This window comes from Danio aesculapii, chromosome 23 (genome assembly GCF_903798145.1).
Source record: "Danio aesculapii chromosome 23, fDanAes4.1, whole genome shotgun sequence".
Taxonomy (NCBI): Eukaryota; Metazoa; Chordata; class Actinopteri; order Cypriniformes; family Danionidae; genus Danio; species Danio aesculapii.
The window spans coordinates 39331631-39351978 of NC_079457.1; the positions used below are offsets into that span (position 1 = coordinate 39331631).

Here is a 20348-nt window from a genome sequence, read left to right on the forward strand (position 1 = left end):
AAAGTCATGTCAACACAATGCTTTCTTTCTCCATTGTTCTCTCCTTTGTTGTGCACAGAGTCATGCAGCCAATTGTAGGCTGGTGGATTGTGAGTTTGTGAGCAAAACAACTGAATATTACATTTCATTATGCTGATAATGCCAAACCTTCAAATGCCAGCCAAGGATTGTAATCACTGTTGTCAGGATTGTGTTGCCACCTACAGTACCGACAGCCTTCAGTTACAAACAAAACAACAAGATATGTGTGTTTGCAAACGCCAAAGCCGGAGGACTCCAAAACCTGACCTTTATCACGTAACCCACACTTTCATTCCCAAAATGCAATTCTTCTAGCCTCACATAAAGCTGTTCGCAGTTCGATGAAAAATAGAAAAAAAAGCTAAGACATAAGATAATAATAACACATAAGTGACTAAATTTAGATTGTACTCACAGGCGAAGAACTGCCATGGCTGGTATGTTTTGCCAAAGTCAATGGAGCGCTCGAGCACCCACAGGTCTGGCCGGGGCGAGTTGGCAAACTTGATGAGCACATATGCAACATGGAAAAGCTGTAAAGAACAAAAACAATTACTTATGAATATATGCTCATACCATGAATCATTTCTTATTTGCATATCAAATACTGTACATTAGCCATCAGTAATCAACAATGAACAACAAAAAAATCCAATGCTGGTTGATCATAACTTATAAGTTGCCAAGTTTGAAATTCATAAACCAACTCTAAAAATACAAAACATTTAAAGGGATTTTTCAACTCAATATTTCAAAACCTTTCACTTTTTCACAAACATGTTTGACATCTTCTTTGTTTGTTAAACACAAAAGAAGATATTCTGAAGAAAGCTGAAAACCTGTAACCACCTAATGAAGTCAACGTTTACAAGTTCCCAGCTTTCTTCAAAATATCTTATTTTGTGTTCAACAGAATAAAGAAAATCATAAAGGTCTGGACCACTTGAGGGCGATTAAATATTGGGGAGGAACACATAACCAACCAGTGATGATGATTGGTGTGCCTGTGAACGGGGTGTAACTGAGAACATGAGAATTGGTGAGTACATTTTTAGCTGCTAATCAAAGGCAGACAAATCCAACAAGTTCAAAGGTAGCGTTTGCAAACTGGAAATATAAGAACTACTTTTCCCTCGCTGAGGTGAAAGGCAAAAATGTTTATGTATTGTGCAACTTTTATTCTGATCTAATGAAGCACCTCACGACATCACATGCCGCCACAAAGTTAGTGGCTACGCAGGTGATACTTAGACAGAATTAAACAAAATAATATCTAATATGTGTAAGTTCTAAACCGTTTGTTGTGTTTTATTGTGCAACTATAGTAATGATAATATTTATAGTTATATGTTGAATTTGATAGTTGTCTCTCACATTGTCCCACTACAACATTAAAATAGTGTAGATTAGTTTAAAATGCTTTATATTTATTTTATAGTCTTTTGGCATTAGATTTTTTTTAAGTAACACAATAGTTACTTTCTCTGGTAATTAGTTACTTTTATAATCATGTAACTCAGTTGCTGTTTGTAAGAAGTAACTGGTAATTCATTACTATTTTAAAGGAACGTGCCCAAGGCTGGTTATAATAATGAGTCTAGTCAGCAGAAACAACTAATAAGTTGTTTCTTTAAAATCTCAAGATAGCTACATCATCAAGACTTCTTTAAAATGTACATTTTATTTTTGAATAGAAATTTAAAAGGATTTGTCATTACATCAACTGAATTTCTAACATTAGAATCATGCAAAAAACAAAACATTTATCACATTATTATTATTATTATTATTAAATTTAATACAGTGGCATCATGGTGGCTCAGTGGGTAGCACTGTCACCTCATAGCAAGAAGGTCACTGGTTCAAGTCCTGGCTGGGTCAGTTGGCATTTCTGTGTGGAGTTTGCATGTTCTCCCCGAGTTCGTGTGGGTTTCCTCCGGGTGCTCTGGTTTCCCTCACAGTCCAAAGACATGTGCTATAGGTGAATCGAATAATCTAAATGGGGTATATGCATGCAGACTTTTAATGTCAGTCAGCCAGTTCCAGGGCTTCCAGTTAATTGTCATCCCATACAAAATCACCGCATTTAAGATCTGATTTCTTTAAAAAACAGTGATCATCACTGCCTGGCTGAGATATGATATAAAGTGGGTATCAGACCAGACAAGAAGCACTGCATTATTATATTATATTTATCAATTTATATATTGTTTACGTGCCATGTCTAAAAATGGAAATACATTTTAGCCCAGAATTTTCAATGGAATTTCTGTGCCCTGCCTGCTGTTAATGATGGCACCTGCAATTAAATGGTCTTTTGTCTCTGTTTACGCTTGAACAACTAAATGAATGCTTAAGTCTATTTAACTGATTATACTGTAATTACATTACAACATTGATGCTGTAAAAAGAACCATAAGAAACTGAAAATAATCACATAAAGCTTTCTCTGGAAGTTCATCATTGGCTTTAAAAACATTAGCTGTGCATATAGCCCATTGGCTGAAGTTTATGTGTGTTTGGGTGTTTCTCAATACTGAGTTGCAGCTGGAAGAGCATCCGCTGTGTTAAACATATGCTGGATAAATTGGCAGTTCATTCTGCTGTGGCAACCCCTGATGAATAAAGGGACTAAGTGGAAAGAGAATGAATGAATGAATGACTGAATGAATGAATGAATGAATGAATGAAATTTAATACGGTCTAATTACCAGTACTTCATTTTTAGAATCTGACTGCATAATCCAGCTTATGTAATCAGCAATTACAGCAGTGTTACTGAGTTCTTTCTGCTATCTCTACTGCTCCCAAAACACCATGCCACATTCACACGGGAATGGCCGTTCTGTTTTGTAAGAGAGAGAGAATGTATAACGTGTGAAGCCTATCAAACAACTGTATAAGAGCGCTCCATAGTGAAGCATCCTACTATAAACTCTCAGACATTCTTCATCTAATCTATCTGGAAATGTGCCTTCCTTAAGAAATTCGAAAGCTTAATGCTTAAACATCCACTTCCTCTCTAAAGCCCTCAGCTCTGACAACACACAAACCATCCCCCACCATCTATACTAACTTCCAGAACCCCTCAATGCAACACAACCCAAAAGCCCCTTTGCTACAAAGAAGCACTTCAGCCACATCAGGGTCTTTGTCAACACAGGCCTCCTCAAAGATACGCAGAACAAAAACACATCTGTGGAGGCGAGTAGCGAGGTGGAAAGGTGGGCTCTTTGAAATGGGGATCAGATGCTCTTTCTTCCAGCCGTCAGACGGGACGACTGGTCACAGGGGTGTGATTGAACATGAACTTCAGACTGCTGAGAAATCCAAGCAGACTGTCTGTGTGTGTGTGTGTGTGTGTGTGTGTGTGTGTGTGCGTGTGCGTGTGTGTGTGTGTGTGTGTGTGTGTGTGTGTGTGTGTGTGTGTGTGCGTGTGCGTGTGTGTGTGTGTTTTAACATTGCTGAAGTCCCCATTTTTCAAAAGTCTTCCAAATCATACAAAATTATTTTTTGATGTTTTTTCAGGAAGGAAAACTGCAAAATTTAGGGGTAGGGTTGGGGTAGGGTTACATTATTTAACCAGCCATGAAAAATATGCCACAGAATAATTCTTCAAAAATGACATATCTAGAAACATGAAGTTTTGAGAGAATAACTGAATTATTTATTGAAAATGAGGCTAAAAATAAATAGGGCTTGTACAAATTATAATGTTAATTTCTACATTTAGTGTTATCAGCAACAATAATAGTGAATTTTTCACAGTACTGAATATTTCAAAGTTGATTTTTATTCAGCTGATTATATCTTCATTTTATTTTTAATAAAATTACAGGTTCTCAGTTCTGATTTTGTAATAAATGGAAAGCAAATTACATTTGCCTCCTCCCATTTTTGGCTGTTCCGAAACATAGTCTGATCCGTGACTAAGAAAGTATAATATGATACGAACCGTGAGATTTGTGATCCGTGTTCCTGTTTTTCAAAAAGCGTACAAATCATTTTATAAATCAAGTTAATAAATTAATAGTTTTTATCAGAAAGTAAAACTGCACAAAGAGAAAGTGGAAGTTTTCTAAAACAACTCTATATCTCATCAGTCCTTACTTCATACTCGCATCCAACATCTCAGAGTTTGTCACGGGGGCATGAATGAAATAATGCTGCATGAAAGGGAAACTGCTGAAAAATGGTTTGGGAACCTTTCTGTTAAGATTAAAACACACTAAATCAGATTAAGTAGTCCAGTAAGCTGACTGGGGTGTCACTAGCCAACCTGGAGGCTGTTTACCCTGGGCAGCTAAAGTGAATTACAAATTAAATTTTAAGTAACACTGCTCATACCCTACACTTCTTCAGCTTCTTTCTTCTGGTCGCAGGTTTTCAGTATCAAGCTGTAAAACTAAACCATACAAAAAAGTTTCACACCAGCATCCATTAGACATTTATATAAGACATAGCAGTGGTGTTTCTGTGACTGGTAAGTTTTCATTTTATAGATGTATTTATAGACTTATTTATTTTGAGTGGGGGGGCTGGACACTTGAAGAGATTTTTTAAAGAGAGTGTTTTGTATGTTTATGCTTTATGTGTTTATTTCTATTTCTTGGTGTCACTATGCAAGTTTTTTTGAGTGGCACTGTTATGAAATGAGGATTCTTAGTAGCAAACCAAATCTACCTTCGCCTATAAATAAAGTAACCTAACCTAACCTAAAATACAAATGAAATACCAACAATCACATGACATTTTTTTAATTCAATTTGTGGAAAGAAGTTCGGTTTCTCATGTGAAATTGTACAGGGGAGAAGACGGTTGATAGAGGTGAGTGTAAATATGTGTCCTTTATTCCACAGAATTCATTAAAATAGAAGTAAAAAAACATTAATTACAAGTTGATTTCAAAAAGCACCTAAATTGTTTTGCATTTTGGGAATTTTTTCAGTTAAATAAAAATCTATTTTACATTTATATACTACTACATATTTAGCAGTGTTTGCATGTCGTTTATAAAGCATATTTTAAAACAAGCTTATATATAATGCTTTTTTTCAGAAGGGTTAAACCGCACAACATTTCTTGTAAGAGGTAAGGCTAGGGCAGTAGAAAATACAGTTTGTGTGTATATTTGTGTGTGTGTGTATATGTGCGTGTCTGCACTTCACACATATATATTACAACCATGATGAGAGATGCAGTTTTTTTCTCCCAAGAGGCAGGAAGTTTTAGATGAGGATGGGATTACATTTAAGTATCCAGGCCCACCCCAAAGGATTATAGGTTTTAGTGGATTTAAAGCTGACAAAATAGAGTTTTAGACCAACAACATCACATATAATTGGTCATCGCGATTCAAAATAACGCATTTTTTATATTACAATGTACAATAAAAAAATAAACATTTATATAGACATTTTCATTCTTTTCTATGAAAATGTTATAATTGCAAGAGGAAACTAGAAAGTTTGGTCACTATTATATTCTGGGGGGTTTCTATTGTGTTACTAAGGTGTTTTGAGTAAGTGCTGGGTGGTTGCTTATTGCAAAAGAAGGTTTTATTTGGGTTGGTTGGGTTGGGTTGGCTGAAATGTAAGGTAAGTGTGTTTAAATCTTCAATAAAAGTGCTTTTGAGTTCAGTCTCCCTTGAGATTAATGATTGCACAAATTCCTCCATTCAATTCTTTTTGCAATGCTTTTGTTGCTATAGTGATACCTGTAGTTTGGGGAGTGTGAATGATTGGCCAATCATTAAACACTGGAAAAAACTGCAACAGGGGAAAGAATGAAAAAACATAAGGAACAAAAATTTGGGTTCATAGTATGAAAAATGTGTGATAGTCACCCTTATAGAAATCTGAGGCAAATTATATATGACATCCAAGCTTGTATTTGGATTTTTTATATATATGATTGGCCATATATGCAACTTATATATAATTATAATTATAAAGAAGAAATGGCCATTTACATACAGTTGAAGTCAGAATTATTAGCCCCCCTTTTATTTTTTTATTTTTTAAATATTTCCATTATTAAACATTTTCACAGTACTGTTTGTCTGATAATCTTTTTTTTTTCTTCCAGAGAAAGTCTTATTTGTTTTATTTCAGTTAGAATAAAAGCAGATTTAATTTTTTTTTTAAAAATTTTAGGGTCAAAATTAGAAATGTTTGGGATGAAATACTTTTTATTCACTGTATTAATGTTTTTATTTCACGAACAGGTAATGTAGGTTTCTGGTAGAATGTTCCATATACAGTTAAAGTCAGAATTATTAGCCCCCCTGTTTATTTTTTCCCCAATTTCTGTTTAACAGAGAGAGAAGATTTTTTTTCAACACATTTCTAAACATAATAGTTTTAATAACTCATTTATAAAAACTGATTTATTTTATCAAGACACTTTTATACAGCTTAAAGTGACATTTAAAGGCTTAACTAGGTTAATTAGGTTAACTAGGCTGGTTAGGATAATTAGTTAAGTTATTGTTTTATGATGGTTTGTTCTGTATACTATCAAAATAATAATCCAAAAATAATTTTGACCTTAAATTTTATATATATATATATATATATATATATATATATATATATATATATATATATATATATATATATATATATATATATATATATATATATATATATAAACTGATTTTGTTCTAGCTGAAATAAAACAAATAAGACTTTCTCCAGAAGAAAAAATATTATCAGACATACTGTGAAAATTTCCTGAATCTGTTAAACATCATTTGAGAAATATTTAAAAAAGAAAAAAGAAATCAAAGGGGCTTAATAATTCTGACTACAACTGTATATGTTGTGTTCAATATCTTGAAAAAAAAGTTGCATTTATGACATTTAATTCATGTAGAATCCAAATATGAACTTGTATGTCATAGATGTCATTTGCATATATTTTCATGTATCGGACATTTATATGGGCCGCTCTGTTCTTCAGATTATTTCTTTTTTCACTGTAACTTGGTACTTGCGTTACATTTATTCAAGGTCTTAATTGTGGATGCAAAAGATTTGTACCTTCAGTTTAAACACCCTTGCTCTATAGAACCCTGTTGCGGGTATAAGTGAACCACATCAGTGAGGTGATCTATGCATGCCACAACATGCACCAGAATGACAGAAGAAGGGGTGCATCATATGCTCATTCCTTTCCCCTCACACATCTATACTCTTTTTCTGATACATTATCCACTGTTTCTTAAGGCCCTCAAGTTTATCTGATCAATTATTTTCTCATATCTCCAACAAAGTGACTTTCACATGAGCAACAAACCAGGCATTGCTTGAATCTGAAAGTACACAACAAAATGAAAGTGCATAAAGGGAGTGAAATACAAAAAAAACTGGAATAATGCAGGAAAATTTTAACAAGAAACATATATTAGGTTGAATTAAAAAGGTACAGATTTAAGGTATGCTCTTCACAATCAGTACAATCAGAATTTAAAAAAAAACATGAAGTTAAAAATGATTTAACACTTATTATACAACAAGTTTTAAATGTGGACAATTTTGTACATTGCTGAAATAAATATCAAGACCACAACATTGGAATTTAACCAAGTTCAGAGTTCTGTGCTTTTTAAATGCACATTTTTTCATGCACAAAAAGCAACATAATGGACTAAAAGGAGTTAAAAAATGTTCAAAGTTGCACATCTTTTAATAAAAATATGCACGTATGTATTTGCAAGAAACTGTGTGTCCATGAGCCTTACAGTGCATGTTACAGTACTGAGCAGTGGCTGTAAACCCACTTAATCCCTAAGGGCTTTAAACTTATTCCGTTTCTCCTTCTTCATATCCTCTTCTTCCTTACATCCCCCATATTTTATCATTATTCCACATCCTGTCATGATGTAAGTCTATGAGGAAAAACATTGGTGTTGCTCTGCAGGAACTAAGAGGAAAAGACTCTGCCTGTCTCAGCGGCTCCAGACGCACTTGGGAATAATAGTCTGCTTATGAGGAGAGCAGGAGGAGGAGGAATAACCATGACAACGAGGGATGCCGTAACAGCTGCGAGGGTCCGCTCACACCCGGGGTCCGGGCACATGTCATAAATCCTCTAATATCGTTAGCTGGTATGTTTATGGGTGGGTGAATTGAAAAGCTCAAACACAGCTGTTGCCCCACTAGAGACAGAATCTGATCGGGGGGTAACGGATCACGCCCTCACAGCCCATTCCAGACATGCCTGGGAGAGCTGTGTTTACTGCCATTAATTCACAGCTACAGAGTCACAACAAAACAGCACACTCGGTAGGGGATCTTCTTACCGTCTACCACTGAATAAACATACTACAAAAGCACTGGTACATGCACCCTCAGGACATGAGACACTGGATACTTTTTTCTTTTCTTTTAAACACTACTACAAGAGCCTTTTTCCTATCTTGTATAGCAGACATCAATGGTAATAGCCCTAAGTGTTTTGTCTGTCTCCCTGTGTTTTTTTTTTTTGTTGTTGTTGTTAAGGTGTTAAACAGAGGGTTTTTTTGTTGCAGTGTTAGTAAAATGCCTTTTTAACATTAGAATCACAACAGGTCATTGTATACCCAAAACCTTATATCCAAAACCAGGTAAATTAAACCCACAGAGTTAGAAATGAAAACACATTAGGCCACTGTGGTGACAAAGAAGTGACTGGAATCATGAAGTGTGGTTTATTTCTAAACTAATTTCTAATTTCTAATTTTCTAAACTAAAGGGGATCACGTGCTTATGATTGAACAAAGCTGGTACCGCATTAACTCCACATATTGCACCAATCAGATGAACACTGACACACTATAAATTACCAGAGCTTTTTACTCCAGTCATCTTCGTTTTGAAGACTCCCCCTTTCCACCCCTACTCCTCCCCTTCTCTGATAGGGTGGCATGGTGGCCCAGTGGGTAGCACTGTTGCCTCACAGCAAGAACGCCACTGGTCCGGCCCTCTCCAGAACGGTCGGCATTTCTATGTTGAGTTTGCATGTCCTCCCCGTGTTTTGTGTGGGTTTTCCCCGGGTTCTCCGGTTTCCTCCCACCGTTCAAAAACATGCACCATAGGTAAATTGACTACTTCAAAATAGCATTCTAAGGCAACACGTAGTCAGATATATCTCAGCAATTCAAAGTAGGGGAGTTCTTGAGACCCACCTGAGCTCAAACTCCCCTCTCGCCCTCCAAACAGGAGGGGGCCCCGGGCTCAAGGATATTCTGAGCTCAGGGCTCTCTTCCGGGACAGCATGGCAAACACGCTCTATTATCAATCATCAGCTAAGTGTGAACTCTTGAAATAAATAGATATATAGGTAGTGTATTATTTAATGCAATGTCGTCAATCATATATTCAGATAACCAATGTAATTTAAATGACAGAAATTGGCTATAGACAATAATGAACACTAATTTACCAAAGGCATAGCCACACCTAATTAATTGCTCATTTTTTTAGTCGTATAAGTTATAGTTTCAATAAGAGAACACCAACAATAAAGTTTCAACATTCATATGTTGGCCAAAACTTCTAAATTTGATCATGTGTTGTGTCTCGAAGGTTCTGGATTGCTGTCAGATCTGCCAGGACACATCACTTATTTTCCCTGATAACACTCTCCATCATTTATGGCATTTTGTGCTTTTATTACCTCTTCGGCATCCACAAATCGCCTTCTTTTGCTCATTATGGCTTTGTTTATTTATGATAACCACTAATTCACTGAGTAAAAGGTGTTGCCTAGCAATGCACATCAGCAGCACATAATAGAGGCATTATATAGCGGTTAAGCATACAGGCTGAGACTACATGTAAGCTTTTTAATGTGTACACCTAAACTCTACCCTCACAGTGATGTCACTAGCTCCACTGAGTGCATGTTTATGAGACTGCATGTCTTAAATTGCATGTGCAAGTCTGCAGTCAGATATTATTGGGTAAATTTAACTCGCATTGGTGCATTTTTTTTATCTACTTTTACCTAAACAATTCTTTATATGAGAGAATTGTTAATGAGACAATTATAGTAAAAGTCAAAGACTGGGGGGCATAAATGTTTACTTAAAGGTCTGTTACATAGATTTTTGTCAAATTTACCCTGTGGTGGTTCTAGTGTTAATGAGTCTACAATTCGCACAGGCTCATCAAAATTGGACAATAGAAAAAAGGAAAATTGTTGCCTGGTTTGATGAGTCTCGATTTCTCCTGCTACGTTCGGATGGTAGTGTCAGAATTTGGTATCAACAACATGAAAGCGTGGATCCATCCTGCGTTGTATCAAAGGTTCAGGCTGGTGGTGGTGGTGTAATGGTGTGGGGATATTTTCTTGCCACACTTTGGGCCTATTAGTACCATTTGAGCATCATCCTTCCCGAGTATTGTTGCTGAACATGTCCATCCCTTTAGTGTACCCATCTTCTAATGGCTACTTCCAGCAGGATAACGCACCATGTCATAAAGCGCGAATCATCTCAGACTGGTTTCTTGAACATGACGATGAGTTCATTATACTCAAATGGCCTCCACAGTCACCAGAACTCAATACAATAGAGCACCTTTGGTATGTGGTGGAATGGGAGATTCGCATCATAGATGTGCAGTCGACAAATCTGTGTGATGCTCTCATATCTGAGGGATATTTCCAGTACCTTGTTGAATCTATGCCATGAAGGATTAAGGCAGTTCTGAAGGCAAAAGTGGGTCCAACCTGGTACTAATACGGTGTACTTAATAAAGTGGCCGGTGAGTGTGTATATACACACATATATATAACACAGGGAATATTGAATATTGAATAATTGCTCATAATGCTCCCATAATTCATATTAAAACTTTCTTTTTTAAACAGGCAAATATTGAATAATTTCTCATAATGCTCCCATAATCAATCTAAAAATACTGTTCAAACACAGGCAAATATTGAATAATTGCTCAAATTCCAAACCTCAAGTATGAGCACAATAATTCACCACTAATTACAAAGTGGCAACACATCTTGCACATACAAATCAAAATTACAGTTCAAAGATTCTCTCCATGGAAGACCCCAACAAAACAAGTCAAGACCTGATGTGCAGAACCACACGGGTACAGATAAAGCATTTTAAAGCACATTTTGGCTCCTCAAGGCAATAATGCCAGTTTGAGAAGACAAAATAACGAGTTAAGATAAGAGTTTGCAAAGGGCAAGTGATACACAGCAGACAGACGACACGAAAATAAAGCAAGCTAATTATATGTACAAGCTCGGTTAATGAAGATTCATGTGTCCTGACACTCGCTGTTGAACACTTGCTCACTGCTAAACTCTGGCTACTGTAGGCCTCTGAGCAAGTGTGAACATGACGAGACATTGGTAATCTACACTCAAAATACCATACTATGACAAAACATACAGCACTAAAGAAAAGAACTGCATAGCTTTCCGCCACGCTGATAGGAAGCTCTGCAGACAGCCAGAAAAAAGAACAATGTTGGTTGAGTGTTTAAAGGCAGCAGTTAAAGGTAGTTCAGCCTATAACTATAACAACTATAACATTTTTAGATTTACATTTGTGTTGCTTACTAACATATTTCGTGGAACACAGACAGAAAAAGGACTTTTAAATAATCTTTATATTTTTTAATAGACTTTTGTACTTGTAAAGGTTTTCAGAAGAGTGCAAGGGAATGGAATGGTTGAGTGAAAGAACTATTGCACTAAAACAACTTAACTAACCTAAAAGTATTTAATTTCATTTTTAAAGTGTTTAAATAAATGCTGCTCTACTCACTTTATATTCAGCTATATTTTTTTATTTCATTTTTTTTTTACTTGAGCTCTAAAATTAGCATATTAAAATGATTTCTGAATGATGTTGTGAGACTAAATCCTGGCTTAATGTGTATTAAAAATTCAGCTTTTAAAAAAAATACTTAACAGCAAGTACAAAACAGCAAGTTTAAGTTGTAGTAATACTTTTAATGTAAATTCAATATGTTTTTAATACAGGTCAACCGATAGTAGATTTTGCCAATACTGATAGTTAGGTTGGAGCATACTTGCCGATATTTGATTAATTAACCAATTATTTTTCAAATTAATACAAAATAAAAGAAATAAACATATCATAAATATGAAAAATGTGCTAAATTTAGGTAGAATAAAGACATGCATTGAGAAGTAATGCAAAATTATAAACAAATGTAAAACTTAAAATCTATTGTTATTAATAATAATAATTTGTGGACATCAACACTTTAAAACAATTCTAAATAAAAACCCTACTAGGTTTAACTAAAAGGTAAGATATCGGTTTGGATTTTTGCTGAAAACAAGGCCCACATGGGATTGAGTTTCTAAAGTAATATTTTCTGTATTTTAGTAGATATATCATATAAAGGTTTACCAAATAAGTGGATCTAATTGGATTTGCATTGTAAACATTCAATAAAAGTTAAAAAGGTATTCTTTTTATTTCAGTTATTAGGTTATACTCCCAAAATCTTTACACATAAATCTGCAGATTTTTTTACAACATTCTGCGCAGAAATGGCAAATAATGCAGATTCTGTCTGGCCCTACTGATAACCGATAGTTCCAGGAATCAACTCTCAGTGCCGTTAAATAAGCAAAAACAATACATCGATCTACCTCTAGTTTTTAATATAATAAATGTAGCCTTGGTGAGCATCACAAAAAACACCTTATTGACCCTTAAAAAATTCTAATCCTGAGATATGAGCATCTAAATGTATCTGCGATTAAACTGACCCATAAGCACACACAGTCAAATGTAACAGTCCGCTCCTAAATACTGCACCAACACTTCCTAACCCATAAAAGTGTGCAGAGGTGCAAACGTCTCATAAAAATTCCCACATTCACAAACAGGTGTGCCTCACCAACTCAGTTTGGGTATGCTCCGAAAGCACAACACAACATGACAGGCATCTACACTGCCATAAGCTCTTGAAGACAAGAGAGCTCTTGTGCTCATATGAGATGACCTCATTCCTGCAGACTTTAGTAATGTATAGCAAAAAAAGAAAACATGTTGTTCATCCGTCCTCAACTTTTAGACAGAGCAATGTCAGAGATGGCATGTTTAAGCACACTTCATTTCCTGGGAATGCTGGATGTGTGTGTGTGTGTGTGTGTGTGTGCGTGTGCGTGTGCGTGTGTGTGTGTTAGGGCTGCACAATATATTGTGTCAGCATTGAAATCGCAATGTACGAATCTACACTACCTGACAAAAGTCTTTTCACCTATCCAAGTTTTAAGAACAACAAATAGTAACTTGACTTCTAGTTGATTATTTGGTATCAGAAGTGGCTTATATGAAAGGCAGAGGCCTTTAGATAACGCTTATTTTACCAAAATAAAATACGATCATGTCTTGATTTTTAATTATTTAATTAGGACAGTAAGGTCTGACTTTGCTTAGACAAAAGTCTTGTCACTTAACAGAAATAATGTACAGTATACAATATAAAGTCATGGTGCAGTGGAAAAAGAATTAATATTGTGTCTGACTCCTATGAGCTTGGAGGACTGCATCCATACATCTCTGCAATGTCTCAAATCACTTATTAATAAAGTCATCTGAAGTGGCAGAGAAAGCAGTCTTACAGGACTCCCAGAGTTCATCAAGATTCTTTGGATTCATCTTCAATGCCTTCTCCTTCATCTTACCCCAGACATGCTCAATAATACTCATGTGTGGTGACTGGGCTGGCCAATCCTGGAGCACCTTGACCTTCTTTGCTTTCAGGAACTTTGATGAAGTATGAGAAAGAGCGCTATCCTGCTGAAGAATTTGCCCTCTCCTGTGGTTTGTAATGTAATGGCCAGCACAAATGTCCTGATACCTCAGGCTGTTGATGTTGCCATCCACTCTGCAGATCTCTCGCACGCCCCCATACTGAATGTAACTCCAAATCATGATTTTTCCTTGGAAAAAGTTCCTGTTTCCAAACTTGTCTGATTTCTGTGATAATCTTGGGTCCATGTGGGTTCCAATAGATCTTCTGCAGTATTTGGGATGATTTGGATGCAGTTCAACAGATGATCGTTCGGAAAAATCTACCTTCTGCCACTTTTCCAAATGATCAACTAGACATCTAGTTATTATTTGTTTCTCTTACAACTGGGATCGATAACAAGGTTTTTGTCAGGTAGTGTACAATAGTCACATCGCAGGATCTGTAATGTTGAGTTGGAAACATAATTAACCAGAAAACATTTAGTTTTTTATTATGTTTAGTATTTAATTATTTATACAGTGAAGATTATACAGTGTTTTTTTTTACATATGATTATTGAACTTCTGTGGTGAAATTATAGTCATATCACAATGTATATTGCAGAAAAACACTTTTTTTCCCCCACCAATATCATCCAGCCAGTGTGTGTGTGTGTGTGTGTGATTACTCAATTAGCTAGATTTGGTAATTGACGACTTGACACGATCCAGGATCGTTTCGTTCTTCAAAACTGATCCGAGAGTTGTGGACATAGCAACAGTTCTGGTAGCTCAAACCTGCTAGGGAGCAGGCTCATTTCATGTAGACAGGATTAAATCAGGTCAGTTCAAGCTACACTTGGGAAAATAGTAAATATATATTTTTTAACTATATATATATATATATATATATATATATATATATATATATATATATATATATATATATATATATATATATATATATATATATATATAAAGTCAAAATATATATTAATAAAACTTATGCAATCTGCATTCCGAAATAAAAGTACAAAGACTGCCACCTGGTGGTTCAAAGAGAAAATGTATTGATATGAACTTTTTAGATCGCTTTAGTACAATTTGAGTATGATAATAGACATGCACAATATGTGACTTTTTTTAAAATCAATAATACATTTATGCAGTCATGAACATGAAAATTACTTGAAAATTAATTTGACGGTGATTTGATGCTTCACAAAAGCTGCAGACACCTTTACCAATATCAATATCCAGTTATTCTTTACACCGATTAAGAAACTGGTTAATACTACCATGGCTACTTTAATAAGGAAAATCCGCTTTAACTGTAAAACTAAATATGTCGCTAAATACTCTTGACACATGAAAGTGTAAAGCCTGCAGCTCACAACCAAGGTGGAAAGTTATTGCGTATCATATTTAACAAACCGTTTACTATGAATTTTATGTAATTTGGCTCACATGGATAATTGAATATTAATCAGATGATATCATTACGCGTTGCATTGCTGATCATGATTTCGAGGATCGATAGATCCGTCCTTCACAACACATGCAGAGATCTCAGAACAATTTATCCAGACATTTTAATCGGATTCACAAACTTGTTTGAAGAACCAAATTAGCCAGAGATCAGTTATCAAGATTAAAAGATCCTGGATCTGCCAAATCATCTTAGATCATTTAAGCGAGCTACGAAGAACAGACCCCAGGTTAACTAGGTTTATATAGACCATTTTGAGGGATGCAAACAATAACAATGGTCATATTTCCTATTTTACATTTTCAATTTTTATAGCTTCAGAGAATCCAAAAAGGTCCACATATTGATAAATAATGTTATGGCAGCTGTAGGATATGTTTGAATTGCCTCCTGTTACTATTATGAAATAGTTTGACAACAAGCAGGAAAAGTTCATTGGCCAAATGGTCTATATAATGTCCATCCTATTAACAACTTCTTAACATATCTAATTATGATTGTAATGCAATAATGTGCACCTTTTATAAAGCTGCTTTGAAACAGTAACTATTGTGAAAAGCGCTATGCAAAAAAAGCCTGAATTGAAATGAAGTCTGTATAATGACATAGGTAATACACAGGTATTACACACTGTAAAAAACGTTGCTGACTTAAATGTTTTAACTGAATCAAGTGAACTTTTCTGGTCATCTCAACTTACATCAATCAAACTGAAGGTAAACTTTGTAAAATGTAGTTAAAACGTGACTAACATATTAAAATAAGTTAAAGTAAAAATAAACTATTCTTGTCATGACTTTTGTTATATCAGTTTTTACAGAGCAAGGAGACGGCAAATAATAAGGACATTGTTGATGTCCCCATTTTTTTCAAAAGGCTTACAAATAATACAGAATGTATTACAAAACTGCAAAACTGCCCATATTTCCAGAGCTGGGTTGCAGCTGAAAGGGCAACCGCTGTGTAAAACATATGCTGGATAAGTTGGCGGTTCATTCCGCTGTGGCGACTCCTGATAATAAAGAGACTAAGCTAAAGGAAATGAATGAATGAATGAAAACTGCACACAATGGGTAGGGTTAGGTGTAGGGAAAAAGAGAACAAAATACAGTTTGTACAGTATAAAAACTAATGAAAAACTATGGAATGTCCCCACAATTAGCAGAAAAAAAAACAGTGTGTGTTTCAGCCTTTAGGCATCCGATGAAGAGTGAGACAAGTTTGAAGGGTGGTCATCTGTTCACACCTGCTCTGCATTCCTAAATCCCATCCTCCCCCTCCTGCAAAAGCACTCCTATCAGTCTGGGATAATTCCAGCATTCCACCCTTATTGATTAGGGGTTCCTCTAAGGACCATGAATGGATTTGGGAATGCTTGCTGCAGGATATGAGGTGTCATTGGTGAATTCCAAACATAATTGACTTGTTACCTCTGTCTTTAGTTCCACATGTCTAGAACCTTCCAGCAAAAATAAGCTCTACTTATTAGTTTCTTTCCACCATCAGAATTAGAAACCTCTATGTTTGCTGACCAGGGGAGTTTATAATTACAGTCCCCACAGGAACGGTAAGGGAAGATCAGAGGGAGTGGGCTATCTGTGTTTTTCTTTTCTTAAACTGGGAGGTCAAGTAGGTAATTATTGGTAGTTTAGTATTGGACCTGCTGGTTTTGCTCTTGGCCTGTGCTGTGAGGCTATGGGAAAGAGCGGTGAGTGTTTTCTGTGTCCCAGATGCTGTCCAGACTCTAATTAGATGTCCCTGCCAGAGTGTCTTATCTACGTTTCTAACATCTGCTCTAACACACACACTGGAATCAAAGTGAGTTCTCATGGGTTTCCAGAACAATAAGAGAAATAAAAAGACTTTAGGTAGTTTTATAATAGCTTTAGGTACTCCCATGTTTGGATTTTCACTTATAGGTTTAGTATTTGAAGATCACTAAGAAAAAACAGAGATTAAAGCAACTTTTCTAGCCATCTCAACTCATGTCAGTCAAACTGACTAAAATGCTAAGTTAAACTTTGTATAATTAAAACAATTTAGATTAAATGATTAAAACTAGTTAATAAAAAATAGTGAATTTAGCTGATTAAAGTAACAAAAACAATTGTTGTCGTGAGTTTTTTGCACACTGTTTATTACAGTGTAAAGTACAATACAAAGCAGAGTTGGAACTATGATATTATTTTTACACAAAAGTTCAATACATATTTTGTGTCTTGAAAAAAACAAAAAATAGCGGTGGCTGACACTCATAAAAAGCCACTTCCATAATGAAACTAAATTTTGAAACACATTTTGAATGATTGATTCAATGACTTACTCATTTAAAAATAACTGAAATGTATTTGAACAAATGATTCAATGATTTAATAAAAAAAGTCACTCAAAATGAATCAGTGCTTTTGAACGAATTATTTGAAATCTTGATAAAATTGACTCATTTTATAATGTTTAAATCCAAAAGTTGATTAAATTAGTCAGTTAGGCACTCATAAAAAGTCACTAGTTTCATTCAGTATTTTTAACTGACCCTACTGAATATTTTTTTACTAATAAAAAGAGGTATATTTGGCTACATATGGAAGCACCCGGCAGAAAGAAACAAATCCCAAACAGTAATAACTCTCAACTGTCATTTCTCGCATACCACAACATATATATCGCATACCACAACATATATATCCTGCATATACCCAGACATATATTACCTGACAAAAGTCTTGTCGCCTATCCAAGTTTTAGGAACACCAAATAATAACGACTTCTAGTTGATCATTCTGTATCAGAAGTGTCACTTGACAGAAATAATGTACAGTATAAAATATAAAGTCATGGTGCAGAGGAAAAAGTATTATTATTGTGTATGACTCCTATGAGCTTGGAGGACTGCATCCATACATCTCTGCAATGACTCAAATCACTTATTAATAAAGTCATCTGGAATGGCAAAGATAGCGTTCTTGCAGGACTCTCAGAGTTCATCAAGATTCTTTGGATTCATCTTCAATGCCTCCTCCTTCATCTTACCCCAGACATGCTCAATAATGTTCATGTCTGTTAACGGGACTGGCCAATCCTGGAGCACTTTCACCTTCTTTGCTTTTAGGAACTTTGATGTGGAGGCTGAAGTATGAGAAGGAGCGCTATCCTGCTGAAGAATTTGCCCTCTCCTGTGGATTGTAGTGTTATGGGCAGCACAAATGTCTTGATACCTCAGGCTGTTGATGTTGCCATCCCTCTGCAGATCTCTCGCACGCCCTCATACTGAATGTTACCCCAAACCATGATTTTTCCTTCACCAAACTTGACTGATTTCTGTGAGAATCTTGGGTCCATGTGGGTTCCAATAGGTCTTCTGCAGTATTTGTGATGATTGGGATGCAGTTTAACAAATGATTCATCTGAAAAATCTACCTTCTGCCACTTTTCCAAATGATCAACTAGAAGTCAAGTTATTGGAATTGACGACAAGACTTTTGTCAGGTAGTGTAAATATCCTGCATATCCTGCATATACCGCAACATATATATCCTGCACTAACACTCAACTAATCAAATTCAAGGTCCGAGAAACTGAAGTATTAAAACCATTTCAAACCACAACTGTTCAAAACATGTGTGAAACTGATGTTCTCTGCAACACACCAAGTACTCAGCTTAAATGCATATTGTCAGTGTCTCCATAAAGAGCCTGTTAAACTGAAGTGCAACATAGTTACACACAGAAATAGACAAAAATAGACAAGCTGAGATTGATGAATGCTACTCATGAACTTCCCTTCTGAAGTCTCTCCCTTGTCCCGCTTACTTAAATGTTTAAATAAAAGTGAATGTATGGGCTCTGTGTATAGCCTTGATCAAGCATTAAGAGTCTTGAATCATTGGTGGACCCCCGCCTCCTCCGCCACTGAAAAAAGCCTGAAAGAGGAAGCAGGAAACAAGAGCCAGTGCCCTCCTGCCCAGCGCAGTCGGGACGCCTTTTGTGCTCCTCTGGGAACTCGCTGAGAGGTTATATGTTTTGAAGGCAGGTGCCCTCTCATTCAGAACCATGAATCACCACTAGCACTACATTAGACATGGTTCAGTCTCAACTGAGAGCAGTGGTACAGAACCACATCAAGAAAGAGCAGCTGTGACTGAGCGCTTAAATGACACTGGAAAAACATTTGAGCTGTGAAAATATGAAGGAAATAAGATCATTTTGGCTGTGTTGTGATATACGGCGACAAGGGGACAGTTAATTTGTTTAAGGGGACAGTTGTTTTGTTTAGGGGACAGTTATTTTGTACTTTGTCTAATGTTCCAAATCTATGCAGTGTGCATGTATTTCTTCTGCAGAAACACAAAAACACACAACACAAGATTTTCTTACTTAGACTTTTTTTGTCTTGTTTCTAGTCTAAATATCTAAAAACTCAAATCAAGAAGAATTTTCTAGACGAGCAAATAATATTGTTTTGCTTTCTGAAATAATAAATTAAAATTAAATGAGTCTTACCTTAAACTAACTAAATAATCTGCCAGTGGTATAAGTAAAATAATCTTATTTCAAAATGTAAACAAGATTTTTTTTTTACTTAACCAACTGGCAGATGTTTTAAGGAAAAAATCCATTAATTTTGATCATTTATTTCTGAAAACATAACAATCTTTGTTTATATTTCTAAAAAAATGCTTCTTGCTTTGAGAATTTTTATATATTTCTACTGGAAACTACACAAAAACTATTAAAAGCAAAAAATACACTTTTTTTGTATTCCCAGTCAAACAGGTAACATAGACTCATTCTGAAAACGTAGCCCTATATACATTTCTGGAGATCGCGAATTATGTATCCAAAAGTTTGTATGGCTGCATTTCGTATTTAAAACAAACGCTACATGGCGGCATGACGTCATTCCTTTACGCGCTTACCAGCTGACTGCTTACCTCCAATATGGACAGCTTTCCCGCTGTTACCAGTTTGTCCATTTAGCTCACTATTTACAAGTCTGAAATCTGAAAACGTGGTAAAAATCAGGCGAGGGCTTTTCTTTTTCTGGATTGCTTTTTAAAACTGTCGGTTGGGTCTAGGGAAGTGGGTGGGCGGGTCAATCTATGCTTT

The 20348-nt window shown here is 35.5% G+C and overlaps 1 protein-coding gene across 1 annotated transcript in view; it reads right to left on the reverse strand.

Moving 5' to 3' along the window:
• The window catches only part of lama5 (laminin, alpha 5), a 176182-nt gene that overhangs the window by 124599 nt on the left and 31235 nt on the right, over positions 1-20348 (reverse strand). The window contains 1 exon segment of the mRNA XM_056448715.1: positions 437-554. Within this exon segment, the coding sequence (XP_056304690.1) occupies positions 437-554 (118 nt within the window).